The following is a 16,121-nucleotide window of genomic DNA, read 5'->3' on the forward strand; positions in this document are numbered from 1 at the left end:
AATAATTATGTTTGACAAGCAGACATAAATCAGTCTTCAATAGCACTATACTGGATCTAAGGATTTGGGCAAAGAGGCTTATCATCCATGACACCACTTCAGGCCATTTTTGCTCTTTTCATGCATTTCATAATTTTGTTTATTTGATTTGCAGTTTTCCTGATTATTTATGGCGATGGACGTCCCTTAGTTCTAGATCTGCCACTGAAGAATGGCAGTAATAACAGTCCACACTGTTATTTTGCATTCATTTCACCTAGTATTTTTCTCCACCTGACCAAACTGATTACAGAAAATAAAGTTGACCAGTACCATCTAATTGAATGTTGTTACTCTAATAAGGTGATTCACACAGTATATTTAATAATCTCACCTTATAGGTAGACCAGATAAGTGTTATAAAGGTCAATAAAGTACTAATAAGATAGATGGGAGTTTTACAGAAAGTCTTTTTTTTCTGAAAATAGCTCCGAAAGATGTTAAAGAAATGAATATTACAGATAAAATTAACGTAAATCTAACAACAAGAGGCGCTTCTAAGAGCCTGATTCTCTCACCTGGAATTGTTGGTGTAGATCTTGCAGAAACGATTATTTTCCTGTTTAATGTATAGCAATGAGTGTTTCCTCTCTATCTAATAAAATATAGTAAAAATCATCTGTCAAGGACAATAACTCTTTAATATAAGGGTTTAATTGACAGTTTTTGTTAATTCACTACCGTATTTTTAGGTCTTACTTTGCTGAATATTATTGCTTTTTAAAGATCCTCTCTATCTATCATAGTTTCTGCAAAAAACTAAAGAAAAAAAAGGTAAAAAACTTTCAAGGGCAATAACTCCTCTCAGAGATCAATTGACGATTTTGGTCATGCCTTATTTGTACAACTTACTTTAATGAACTTTTTTGTTAATTGAAATTTCCCTCTATCAAAGTTTCAATCTGCGAAAAACTCAAAAATTGATAAAAAGTCTTTCAAGGGAAAAACTCCTATAAGGGACGAATTTCATTTTCGGTCATTTGATTTATTTGAAGGTCTTATTTTTTGGAACATTTTTTATGTTTGATGTTTCTCTCTTTCTGTCAATGTTCCTGCAAACAACTACAAAAATGGAGGAAAAAACGTCTTTCAAAGGTAATAACTTCTATAAAGGTTAAATTGACGATTTCAGCCATGTTCATTAATTTGAAGGTCTTACTTTTTCTAAATATTTTTGCCATGTAAAGTTGCTATCATAGTTTCTAAAAAAAAAACTAAAAAAACTTGGTAAAAATATTTTTTGGAGGACAATAACTCTTATAAAGGATCAGTTGTCATTTTCGGTCTAGGTTTTTCTTTGCTGAACATTTTTGCCCCTCAAAGTTTTTTCTACCTATCATAGACATTGAAAAAAAATATTGAAAATTTAGAAAAAAATAGTATTTCAAGAGCAATTACTCTTATAAGGGATCAAATGATGAATTCGGTCCCGAGACTTATTAGTAGATCTTATTTTGCTGAACATTTTGGTTGTTTAAAACTTCTCTTTATCTATAACAGTCTTCAAGATAATAACCAAAAACAGTCAAAACAACCTAAACAATATTCTATCAGGAGCAATAACTCCAAATTTGATACATCAAAAAATGTAATAGGAAGTAGATCTGAAAGGGGCATTAGCTACGAGACACAACACGCATTAAACGATTTTTTTTGTTGTTCAATCATTAATGAAAGAGAAATAGTGAAATAATAATTCGTTTTAGCAGCCAGTTTGGTTCAATTTTGTTAAAATAGGCGAAGAAACATCGCTGATGAATTATTCACTTGCATCTTACCTCATTGAATCCGTATTCATGTGACCTTCAATTTAACCCCTTAGCTAGAGATAGGTTACGCATAAACTAGGCGTGTTAAGCTTTCAAAATGAAAAGAATATCAACATTGAAAGTGAAATAAGGGTAAACCATTTGGTTGACTGATGCGATCCACAAAAACTCATTCTTATACAGGTAAAGACGATGATTAACATATTTTTCAACCTATTATATGAATTCAAAAAGACCTAGAAAAATCCAATTGCACGTGTTCGCTGTCTATCTATATCTATACCTATTCGGGATGTCAACGAGTACTAGAGTATTCGAGTATCGCTCGGTAGTACCAAAACGATACTAGGCTAATCAGTTTCCTGTTAGAATATTGCTGTCTTCTTTATATAAAATTGATCTTCTTGAGCTCTTTCGGATAATTAAACAGGCATCACCGATTAGAACAACACTTTAAACTAAACATGTCTTAGCCATCCCGTCACATCGGTACCGTCAGAGCAAATATTCTCGTCTGCAAGGAGCACCTGCAAAACTATAATTAACAAAGTGCAAAACCGACTGTCCCCAATAATAGTTGACATAAAAATGTTTCCAAATAAAACAAATGTGTTGCATTCTCTGATGACTCTCAGTGAATAGTTATAAATTCTTACGCCTTTGTAAACAATAAATGTGTTTTCTTAACGATTACCAAATACTATTTTTTGATATGGTTTTTCCTTGTTATAATTTTTAAATAGATGTTCATTAAATTATATTGATTAGATTATTATGTTTTACTTAGTTAGTACTTATAGGTAATGAGCTATGAATCATAGTGTGTAATTCCTTGTCCCAGATACTTATGGTTTTTCGTCCGTTGAACAACAAACCACAGAATATAAAGTACGTATTTTTGTGTTTCCGTGTTGTAGATATATTCCCGAGCGAGTACTCGAGTATCGCTCGATAAAACCAACGAGTGCTCGATTAGTGATTGTTCACCGAGTTGACATCCCTAATATTTATGTTTATATCGGGTATATGACCGTCGGCAGTCTTCGTAGGTCACATCAATGGTTAATTAGATAGCGTCTAGACTAAAATAAAGATTAACACGAAATGCTGATACATATCACTGAGTCCAATTTGGATATACGTTCAAGTATGTTTTAAATAATATACTATGTATAAGAATTTGAGTCAAATCGGTGAACATGAATTTGACAGCTAATGTCCCTTTAAACCTGTTGATTATTTTTACATTGTCAGTTTTGCTATTACAGCTTTAACTTTGAGGTATAAGCCAAAAACTAACAAAAGCTCACATGGCCCTTTAGGTCAGGTGAACTAAAATGGATACCTGGAATTACTGTTGATTCATTATTATTCATGGGATACCCTTTTTTGTGGATTTCGTGGGTATAAGTAAACCACTAATTCAGATCAACGAAGAACACATTTTCTAAAGGCTTATAAACACACTTTGTTAAGTCCACGTAATCAATATCGTATCAGTTGAATATAAGAAACTAAGGTTTCAACTCCCTCGGACAAAGTTGACCGAAGATGGATTTCGCATTTTTTATATCCATTTTGGTCATATAGCTCTTGAACTGTTTCGGTTCTTATACATCCTTGGCTTTCAAATATTCGGCTTTGAGCGTTCCTGGTGGAGGTAAATCCAGAAAAGCGCTTCCTCAATCCACTTTAATTGGTAAAGCAAATTGGTATCCTTGAAAATAAATGAACCCACAGTGCCAAATGGCAAAAATATTTAACAGTATAAAAGACCACACCAACATAAAATTCTAAAATAAACGTACAAAGACAAACAGCAAATGGTCTAAATAGCTCGACTTGGTTCAGACACAAAACTTTGTGGTGTCAATGCAGTAAACCATGTAACAGACTTTACAATTACAAAGAATGACCAAGTGGGTATTGAACAGAATGAAATGTCTTTTCAAAAGGACATAAATCATGATAAACTTATAAGAATAAAAACACTTCCAGTCAACTTTTTTTAAAGAGTTATGCCCCTTGGTAATATTAAATATATAGATATAAATCGCATTGTTAGCGCTCTCACGCGTACAATTCTTGCCAGATTTTATCGAACGTATACCAAATGTTTATATACAAAATGTCTCGGATAAATCGAAAACATCTGAGAATAAAACTAATGAAAATTAAACCATAGAGCTCAGTATCAAATTCTTGGTAAATACTAGTAGTCGAAAACAAAACAACATCAGACTTGTCAAACATCCAGGTCAGCACACACTCCTGTACCTAATCCTTCTACTTCAAACAAGTGGTTCTAATATAGAATCAAACCCTGGTCCCAGGGCTCCAAAATACCCTTGTCAATATGTTATAAAGAAATAACTTGGAATGACAGAAGGGTAGAATGCGATGACTGCAGCAAGTGGTACCATGCAGAATGCATGCACATGTCAACTCCTGCAAACAATACTCTAGCAAGCTAAATTATTTCATTGCACTGCTTTCCTGTGGCTTAAATTTTTCATCGAGTTAATTTGAGTCTTATGGTAAATACGTCAAATAGTTTCGAACATTTATACAAATCAAATGTACCTATGAGTCCAGAACCACCAGTGTTCACATAATCTCCAATAAAAACAAATAGAACAGATAGGAGCAACTACCACAAACCTGGGAATACAAAGGTACTAGTTGTATACTTTCATAGTTTTGAAAACAAAAAAGAACTTAGCAACTTATTAGACTCAGCAAATCCAAATAGCAACTTATTAGACTCAGCAAATCCAAATTATTCTGATACAGAGTCCTGGCTACATTGTAAAATCAGTAACTTTGAGATCTTCCCTGACGGGTACACTGTCACAGTATACAGGAAAGATAGATGGGATGGCTATGAGGGAATTTTTGTCGCAAATAAATCAGACTATATATATATGTGAGCTTGTATACATAGATAATGACACAATATCTATTAAAATATAGCTACATAACAACAAATCGCTCATCATTGGTAGTATCTACAGACCACATAGCAGTGACATAGCTATATATATATATATATATATATATATATACATGAAGAAAATTAAATTTACAGTGGACAACTGGATTAGAAAGAACAGATCATCAGTAGTTTGGCATAGGGGAGATAGGGAGATATAAATCTACCTTATATATGTTGGAAAACACAATCTATCATTGACCGTCAAAATCCAATGCGAGAAAACATTACTTTCCTTAACCAAGATATCGTATACATCGACACTGATATTACAACTTTAACAAAATTTATTTAATCCCACTTACTTACCATACTTGAAGAAACAGTACCGTCAAAAATGTCAGCTTGATGATTTAATCAACCACGGATAAACCAGAAAATCAAACAACTAACAAGACAGCTGCAGATGATGGAGGAGCTTTGAAAAACCAAGAAAGACCAAAGAAAATCTTATATTGACAGATGCCATCGACTGAAAAGCTCAACACAGAAGAATGTAGGAAGGCATATAGATACTGCATTAACGACATCATCAAACCTGGATTATCTGCAAATTCTAAAAGATTCTAAGGATTTATTAAAAATGCGAATCTGTTCGAGTTTCACTTCTCAAACATTCAGATGGACTCACATACTCAGAAAATGAACAAAAAGGCAAATATTCTAAACGACCAATTTTCCTCAGTATTCAACACCAGTGAGCTAGGAGTCAATACCATCCCTTATACCAGGACAGAGTCAACATCCAACAATGAACAAATTATACGTAACTGAAAATGGTGTTCTCAAATAGTTAAGTATTATTAACTTAAATATCCACAAAGCAGCTGGTCCAGATGAGATCCCAACAAGAATTTTCAAAGAGCTTGCGCTATACCTGGCAGAAGCATTTACAACATTCTTTCAAGCATCAATCAATCAAGGCACCATGCCACCAGATTGGAAAGAAACCTTTGTCGTACCAATTTTCAAGAAAAGAGATAAATCACGTAAACTACTAGTACCGTCCAGTTTCCTTGTCTGTTGTCACATTTAAGATCATAGAACACATAATCTGCGGTAGTATTGCAAATTATCTTGAAATCCATGGCATCCTTAACAACGCTCTTCATGGATTTAGAAAGAACTGTTCCTGCGAGTCACAACTCATCCTTACAATTAGGACTTGGCTGAGAACATTGATCATTCCTCATGAGAGATTACTCTATCAAGCGCAATACTATGGTATCATCGGGTCAACACGTCAGTTGATGATCAGGGACTTGCTATGCCCTAGAAATCAGAGAGTTGTTGCGGACGGTAAAACATCTCACACTGCACCTGTCTAATTATGTTCCTTCTGTTTATCAGCGAACTGTCGTACAGTCATCAATAGTTCATTTATTTGCAGATGACTGCATACTGTACAGAAGGATCCACGCGACCAACAAGCGCAAACCACATCCTACAAGTCATAACATCCATGGGCATAATTTATAATTGGTTGATTCAGCAAATCCTAAGGTGTAACCATCCATAAAACCATTAATTGGAACACACACAAAAAAAACATTAATTGGAACACACACAAAGAAAGCATAGCTAAAAAGGCAAATTCAACTAGGGTTCACCGATATGGTCCATACTAAAACATCTGTCTAAATTACAAAAAGGTCCAAAAGTAACAATAAACTATGCATGGACTCAATAAGATGTATCAAGATTTTGATTAAACATTGAGATAACCATCTAAGACTGATGGTCATATGCCTCGATATAAACATGAATAAAGACAAGCATGTGTAATGGATTTTTCTAGGTCTGTTTGATTTAATTTCAAAGATTAAAAAAATATTTAAATCATCATTTTTCCTGTATAAGAATGATTTTCTGTGAGACACATCATTAAACAGAAAGGTTCTTCTTGGTGGTTCCCTTGTTAAATGCTCTAACTAAGGGTCAAATTAAAGGTCACCTGAATAGGGATTCAAATGAGGTTGAATTATTGACATACTACATCAGCAATATCTTTTAGCTAATTTTGACAAAGTTGAACCTAACTGACTGCTTATAGTGAAATATTATTTTAAATCTTTAGATATATCAGAGATTTATCTGAATTGCTATGCATTCCATTTAAATTATTTGCCATATTAATGCTCACCTATCCATCAATTATCTTGATAAGCTCTGTGTCTCTCCGTTTATATTGTTTCTTTCTTTTACAATGAGATAGTCGTGGGAAATTATGTTAGTGATTGTTATCTCTTCTGTGCCTTTTTATAGTCATTTGTTGATATTACACCACAACTTTGTTCTTCAATACACTAATATAGCATTCTTGACATCTAACAAATAATTTCCCTCAAACCCGTGCTAGGGGAGGTCTTGAACTTGCTGTGAGGTGTGACCTTTTATCTCCTTGTTGAAGGCCCCCATGTGACCATCAGCTATTGTGATAGAAACTTTGATGTAAACTCGAATGAATCAGTAAATTGTAAAAAGTATGTTTGTCCTACTTCAACACAGGTGTTAACTAGCTAACTAATGTGTGCCTGTATAGAAGTTTGAATCTGAGATTTGAAACTGGGTCCCTCAAATGATAAATAAAGGTCATGTTGACCTATTCTATGTTATGGAACACAACTTCATTACAAGATATATATGAATCCAAAGTAAGATAATCCATTTCTTTTGATTCCCCGGATCAATATAAATAAAAGACCTGTGATGCTGCATTGCAACATGTATACTGAAGCATAACTGATAATTCCCTTCTGTAGAAGCTGTGAAAACTATTGGAAAACAGGAATTGGTTGCAGCGCTGATGTTAAAATTCCTTACATCCTACATCTCAACATAATCAAGATCCAGACCAAATATAAAATCTTTCCTATGATTGCCAATGAGATTACATTCCATTGAAGACCAAAGGACAAAGATGTACACAATTAAAGGTAACTATACAGCCTTTAACAATGATCAAATCACATACTGTATAGTAAGTTATAAAAAGCTTCCCGGATGACCAAGTGTGAAACCATACATAAGAAAAACTTAGCATAAAGAAGATTGGCATGTTTGAAGTAAAATAGAGGCCTACTCGAAAGCATTTGCATTAATTTTGATCATATAGCAAATTATAGATCTAAACACATCATGATTATCAAAGAAATAGACAAAAAGTTCAGAAAATGTTTTAATTGTTTGTAAATAGACATACCAAATAAATATTACTTGGTAAAACTTTCTGAAATCACATTTACTCTCTATAATAATATCCATTACATATATATGTGTATAAAAAGTATAATATTTTTATACAACAACATGAATTTCCATGTTATAAAAATATTTCAAATTCACTAACATACAACACAAACATACAGAAACAATGACAGGATAGCTAGCACAAGTTGCGAGAAATTAAAAAAAATCTTACCCCCCCCCCCCATTCATTTCAATAAAAGTTTTGCTGTTAGAACAAGACTTTAAAAAATTTAAATATATCTAAAAGCATATGTTAAAAGATTGTAAATTGTTTTTCAAATAAATTCTTACCCCCCTTTCATTTCGATAAAATATTTGCTGTTTAAAATAAAACTTTCATAAAAATCAAAATATATTAAAGGTGTAAGTTAAAAAATTGTGCTACTTAAAAAAAAAACAAACAAAAAAACTTTAAAAAATCAAGTGAACACCATAACTCTATTACTTATATCTATATATGGAGCACAAATGTGATTACAAAGATTTCAAAAATTAAAAAAGATGTAAAAAAAGTATGGTACATGTAGTTTCATTTCTGAAAAGGGCATCTTGGGTAACCGAAAAAATGGGTAGATTTATATGAAAAGTACAACATATGTATGATATATACGATATGTAATTATGACTGAAATTTTTTACAATTCTCTGTACATTGACCTTAATATAGGTTGTCAATAACGTCGACATTTTTTATCTTAAGGGATTGAACTAAACTTGTTTTAGATGTAAATTTTGAAAGGTAGAAAAAAAAACATTGAAAAAAGTTACCAGTTTAAGTTTCAGATTTATTTTATCTTCCATTGACCAATAAATCATGAAATTTTATTACCTTCAAAAATATTTATTTTCTACTTGATCGTAAATGACTGTATTATTGGACATAATTAAAAATTTTAAATTTTTACTTTTAAACATACATTTTCAAAATGTAATAATTTTGAATCAGATCAAGAGAGCAAGTTTGGAGATGTTATTGGTTCCAAATAGTTGTTCTGTTATAAATTATAATCAATTAATTAATAATGCGAATTAAAAGTTAACGCCAGTCGGACAGTAAAGCCAATTTGATGCGCATTGCAATTTGTATAGAAATTTACGTTCAGACCTAAAACATTTCGAATGCGAATGGAATTCTAATTACATGTGAACTCAGCAATAGATTCTACAGATGTATTATGTTAAATCCTCTATTTTCCACTCGAGGTAGCTCAGTATTTTGTTAATTTAATTGTCCAGAGAGTAGAACTATAGTATTATACAAGATGATTTTTCTATGTGTCTGCAAAAAAACATGCTTCATACTTTTACAATTTGACATATTAACTTATTATTTATCAATGAAGACCTGAGTACACACAAAATCATACAGATTAAAAAAAGGGGGTTTGGAATATCTATCTGCACAGAGTTAGATTAAAATCATGTCACTTAGTTAAAAGTAAAAACTTATAACTCCTGTATAACCCAATATGAAAAAAATCTATAAGGAATTTTAGATTTTCATATTTAAGATTTATAAACAAAAATAATCATGCTCATTCTATACAGATACAGTAAATAAGAATTAAAATAAAAATAACCCTAATTAGGTAGGAAATTGCATTGTTTCTGGAAGCGTAAACTGACTAGAAATTCTTATGAATTTATTCACAGATGAAGCCAGAGATTTTTCAGAAAGTTTTTTTTTAAAGGGGTAAAAATATATATATCATATGGAGAGTGCTCTATTATGTTTTGAGAATGAACTATAATGTCTTAATTTCTACTTTTTTTATCATTTTGGACACTTGTACTCTTATAAACATGGCCATAAACTGGTATTTTTTATTATCATACTTTTTACAATATACTCAGGTAATTATGATAAACATTAAAGATTAGAACAATTCATATCCAATCCCAAATTTAGCACTTTCATAACCCATAAACTGTAGTTATTAATTTTACTTTATAATATTCTCTCATACTTTGTGTGAATAATATTCTGTTTATTATTTCTCCAAAAATATACATACAAATTAATACATAAATAATTTCCATGATTTAATCAGCACTATATTTTCAAATAAAAATATTTCTTCAACATCATATTCCAAGAGGAAAAAAAAAATCATAATTTATATATAATACAAAATATATTTAGGAGAAAGAAAGAATAAAAACGTCTGATAGGCAACAACATCTTAACTAACAACAAACAATCTAGCATAAAACCATTTTAAAATATTTATTGCACTAACTATCAACATATGCTGTGGATTCTTTATTATTCGTGGAGCAAAAATTTCTTGTGGATGTCGTGGAGATAGGTCAACCATGAATTAAATTGAATTTTAAACAAATTTTCTATAGGCTTTTAATATATGCAAACCTTTGCCAAAATCAAATATCCATGAAAATAAATGAATCAACATTTTACATGATCAACTCTTTTGTCAAATAATAGAAATACTCCCTAATTGTTTTTATCATAATTCTTTTTAGAGTACTATAAATTCTGAAATTTTTCATGCATTTAAGATAATGATTATTTAAGGAATGATTGTAATATTTTTTCTGTCTATGAAGAAATAACATAATAAAATGCTTCGCTGAGTGCAGCCTGAAAGACCGCAGAGGTTGAACCCTGAACAGTTTGGGCAAATTTGGACACAATATTCAAGCTTGATACTGTCTGAATTTGGATTGTGATCAATTTTTTAACATAATATAGGTTTCCGACACAAAATAAATGTGGTTAAAGATCTTACAAATCTATTGCACAATACTGTGCAATTGAAGATTTCTTCTTAAAACTTTTGAAAAAAAATATGAATCCCTTAAAAAAATTGGAAAAAAAAATCCCCCCCCAAACTTTTTTGAAACCTCCCTGGGAGCAATAACCCCAAAACTCAATCCCAGCCTTTCCATTGTAGTATGGAACATTGTAGTACAATTTCAGAGAGATCCATACAATTAAACAGTTATTGTCTGGAAACTAGAAAAATGCCTGTTTTTGGCCCTTTTTTTAACCCTTAATTCCTACGTTTGGGGCAATTAACCCCAAACTCAATCCCAGTCTTCCCTTTGTTATATGGAACCTTGTAGTACAATGTCAGAGAGATCCATACACTTACACACAAGTTATTGTCTGGAAACTAGAAAATGCTTGTTTTTGGCCCCTTTTTGGCCCTTAATTCCTAAACTGTTGGCCCCATGACCCCTAAAATAAATCCCAACCTTCTACTTGTGGTATTAAACATTGTGATACAATTTCAGAGCAATCGAAATACTAATACACAAGTTATTATCCTGAAACTAGAAAAATGCTTGTTTTGGGCCCCTTTTGGGCCCCTAATTCCTAAACGGTTGGGACCGTCATCCCCCAAATTAATCCCAACCTTCCTTTTGTGGTATTGAACCTTCTTAAAAAATTTTATAGAGATCCATTCACTTAAACTAAAGTTATTGTCCGGAAACCACTGTGTCTTCGGACGACGACGCAGACGACGATGACGACATAATACCATTATACGATCCCAAAATTTTTTTTCGGTCGTATAAAAAATGTGGTGCACACTGAATAACCAGCGTGGCGGGTTATTCAAAAGTGTGCACCACATTTTTTAGATTATTTCGAATAGACAGAAAAAAATATTAAAGTCAGCCTTATAATTCAATTCATTTTTTAAGCAGTAAATCATGAAAAAATGTTGATGACGTCACAGTCACATGACAAAATTATGTCTGAGCTGATAAAAACAAAAAACTTTCAGTCAATCAGAAGACGTGTTACATCCAAAATTAAATTATTTAACAATGGACAAAAATGCATAAATTATTCTTGCAATTTCAGGAAATTCTGCACGTAAATAACAGTATCAAAATTTAAAAAGTCATTTTATATTTTTGTGTATAAACTTTTCCAATCAAATGTTTTTTGTGCTGTTACTTTTTTTATTTTATAGTGATACACTAGGGGGTTTGTTTCCAGTGGATATTTTTTTTTATTTGTTCAAAGTCTGTTTTAGGGATATTTGTGTAAAGACTGGAAGCAATTCAAAAATTCAAAAGTTGTATTTTTTTTTTATTTCTGGTAATGAATTGAGGAGTTAAAGAAACATTACACTAATATCAAAACAAAATATATAGCAGAGAAAACTCATTATTTATGTATCTTTATCATATCAACATATTTGTGAAAGAGTTTTAAATCATGTATATTGAGTTAGAAAAAACTAAAAAACTATCTCCAAGCTTATCCCTTATTTGTGTATTTCTATAGAAAAGTTGTCAGTAATTCAAATTTTGAAAGGAAGCTCTGAAAAGGGAGACAATTCATCAAACATATATATAAAAAAAAGATTTGACCCTATGTGTTGATAGATCAGTGCAGCAGAAAAAAAATGACTTTATAACTAAAAAAATACTTAACACATTCATAAATAATTTATAATTTACAATAGAATTTATGTACAGCAAATTTCATTTACAAATTTGATTCTTTTTACAATTAATAAGAATTAAAGCACAAAATCACAGATTAACAGCATCTATAGAAAGAGGAAGAAAAAAATATAATTAAATTACATGACAATCCCTGAGCTAAATGCTACATAATAAAATGGTTAAAAATATGTGAATATAAAATTGAAAAGTTTATAAATTTACTGAAATAAAATACTTAAAATGAATGATGTATTTTTCAAACAACCACATGTGATAAATCTTCAAGGTGTACTAATTGTTATTTCTGAATTTTAAAAAGAAATATCATCAAGTGAAAAAAAACAATGTTTGAAAATGATGAAATTAAACATAATATACCATGACTTAAAAAAAAGTTTTGTACTATGAGGCAATTTGACTGAATATGAATTACAATTATAAAAGTGTTTAAAGTTTTTAAAAAAAATCAAGTTAAAAGGGATAGATCTAAACCAAATATCATGCAATGTTTGTTCAATCACACAAATTTGTTTTTAATTAAAAAATTAATCCTTGTAGCACATTTCATTTTCAACATTAATTTTCCTTAACAATTCTGTTTCTCAAAACAAGAAATAAAAATAACAAAAAAACTATAACAAAACAAAAAAAAAAAGCCCTATACTCTAACAAAAATAACTATGAAAAAATCCCATAATATTTATATTTTACTAAATAAATCAACTTAACTTAACGAACATACATAAGATTTCCAACATATCTTAAGTTTACAATTTTGATAGTAATCCTTTCTGCTGATACATGTGATTTAAACAACCATAAGTGTTCACAGCCTCAATCCCAAAATTTGTTTAGGTAGATAATTTAGAAACGTCAAGTACACCTAACAAGTATAGAAATTGTGAATGAAGACATGACCAACATGGGGATTTAAATTCAAGCCAAGAAACTTCTGTTTGTGTGGTCTTAAGACAGGTAGCAAAAATATCTTATTTCATGTCAGATTTTTGCCCTTAAAGATGAAAGTAATATCTTAAAAAATAATCAAGAAAACTGTATACCAAAAACTAACAATGTATCCAGTAAATCCCCCCTCCCCCAATAATTCTTGAAGACAAAGGTCCTTGTTAATAAATTATCAATAATATTATAAAGTGAATGCAAGCAAAAATACATCAGCTGCGATTGTCATTTATACAACAAAAATTATGGATGAAAATAGCCCTGAATCTTTAATAGAATGAGATCATATTTTATATCCAACGTTGATACGGACCAGTAACCATTGGTTGGGGTTTTACCCAATGTGTGACAACGGATTCAGTTGTCATGGTTTCCGACCTAGCTGTTGTTGTGTCCCACATATATTTGTATTGAGCTGCACTTGTTTTCATAATATCAAACTTTTCCTCCTTTTTAGATTTTTTCTTCTTACCGGGACCTTTCATAGCCTTTTCTAGTACAGAATCTGGTATTTTTTCACCGGTTCCATTCATTAAATCTTGAAGTCTTTTTTGTCGCACTCTTTCACATTTTTTTTCATACATGAACATACCATGATGTTTGTAATTCATATTTTTGTGCTGATAAAAAACCAAGCTGATTCTAGTTGGAGAATGACGATTTGGTTGTTTGAGTCCAGTGGTTGCATGCAGTTCATGTTTAGCAACCTCAAAGAGAACAGAACCATGACCTAATGCTATTGCAACGCCCCCAACATTTTGATCCCTAAACGCATTTTCATTATACTCAATTTCACATTTTAAAATATTTTGGTCTATATCAGCATCAAGATTTACAGAATTCGTTTGCATTGGATTAAAAGGATTCTGGACAGATTCTGATATGCAATTTTTCATGTAGTCGTTTTGACCTGTTCTTTGGCCATTTTGAACATTCTTATTCAATGATGAATCACCGAGATGATAAGGTTGAGTATTCTGAGGTAGATCTTGTGACGAAAAATCGTTACTAAATTCGTTTGTTCTCATACTGACAGCCTCCGATAAAAGATGAAGAGGTGACTCAAAGGCTGCGTTTTGTTTCAACTCGTAATTTCTACTACTTGTGTCAGAATTTTGGAATGAATTGTCTTTCCCAGAGTACGGATTGATATATGGCTGTTGTTTATTTGAAAGATCTACAGGCAGAGTAGTATGCTGCCCATCAACATTTGAGGTATTTTGTTCAATAGCACCGTTCTTATATCCTGATGCATTCTGAATTTCATTCACAATACCAGTAAAATTGGTACACATTTTCTCAGTATCTCCATTGGCAATTTGACCTGAAAGTTCATGAGCATTTATTTGATTTTTAACACTTTGTTCATCCTGATATTTTTTATTTTCAAATGAATTGCATTGTGGGAATTGAAATGGATGAGATGGATTATGAAATGTGTCATCTGCTGCCTTTTCTTGAGATTTTAAAATGGAAGATGTCTGAATATTTTTCAAATCATGATGGTTTTCCTGATTATGTGAATTCAAATATGATGATTCAATCTGAGGAGAAATTCCATTCATGTCTAATGAGGGCTGCCTATTTTCGGAAGTTTGATTTAAATCCTTAGATTTTTTGATAAGGCTCTGTGCCTTCATGTTCATGGAAGCCATAAAATCAGCAGGTGGGAATGATCCAAATGAATAAAAATAATTCCAAAATGAATCGTAGAGATCAGCAAATCCTGGTTGAGAAGCATTGTTCATTAATTCTTCGTAACTGGTTTTTGAGCTTAAGCTTTTGCTAGATTTTTTGGTCTTTAGTGGTGTGGTCTTTTGCGGTGTCCCTGAATTTGACCCATGTTTTTCACCGTTATAGTACAAGTCTGATGAGATATTGGAATCCTGAGTAGATTCGACCACTTTCCTTTTTGGTGTGACAGGGGAAGAATTGTTCTTATTTACACTGCCCTTTTTACGACCCGGGCTACCTTTCTTCCCATCTTTTTTCTTTTTCCGTGAAGGTGTCAGTGGAGTTGCTCTTATCCTAGCCTCCATTTGATAATAATTTAGAATTTCTAACGCACCAGTTTTGACTTTTTCATACTGTGCATCGGCACTTCCATATTCATCAGACATATCCATAACATATAGGGGTAAAACATGGAGTTGTTCATCTTCTGCTTTCTCAAGTCCTCTATGTTTTGTTAAAGTCACTACCTGTTTAAAATATAAAAATATAAAAAATGAAAAAAAGTGTTATACAAGAGTGCACACACTGAAATGTCTCGCCTTCTTTACTAACCATTGATTTTATGTTGATAGTCCTAAATATAAAGCTTTACTACAAGTAACACATAAACTTAACATGATCCAAGAAAATGAGGTCAAGGTCAGATAAACCAAACGAGAAATACATGTACACCTTAAAATCATTCAATAAACCAAACATAGTTGACCTATTGCTTATAGTTTCTAAGAAACAGTCTTAACCAAGAAAACTAAATATTGACCAATGAACCATGAAAATGAGGTCAAGGTCAGATGATACCTGCCAGACAGACATATACACCTTACAATCCTTCCATACAACAAATATAGTTGATCTATTGCTTATAGTTGGAAGAAAAACAGACCAAAACACAAAAACTAAACACTGAGAAATGAACCGTGGAAATGAGGTCAAGGTCAAATAAAACC

At 31.6% G+C, this 16,121-nt stretch overlaps 1 protein-coding gene across 2 annotated transcripts in view; it reads right to left on the reverse strand.

Moving 5' to 3' along the window:
- Positions 1-7,965: 7,965 nt before the first annotated feature.
- The window catches only part of LOC127710228 (methylcytosine dioxygenase tet3-like), a 47,838-nt gene continuing 39,682 nt past the window's right edge, over positions 7,966-16,121 (reverse strand). For both annotated transcript variants that reach the window (XM_052215991.1, XM_052215992.1), the window contains one exon: positions 7,966-15,641. In XM_052215991.1, coding sequence (XP_052071951.1) covers positions 13,731-15,641 — 1,911 coding nt within the window. In that variant the 3' untranslated portion in view covers positions 7,966-13,730. The remainder of the gene's footprint in view (positions 15,642-16,121) is intronic.

Source organism: Mytilus californianus, unplaced genomic scaffold (assembly GCF_021869535.1).
Source record: "Mytilus californianus isolate M0D057914Y unplaced genomic scaffold, xbMytCali1.0.p SCAF_7, whole genome shotgun sequence".
In the NCBI taxonomy this organism is placed as follows: domain Eukaryota; kingdom Metazoa; phylum Mollusca; class Bivalvia; order Mytilida; family Mytilidae; genus Mytilus; species Mytilus californianus.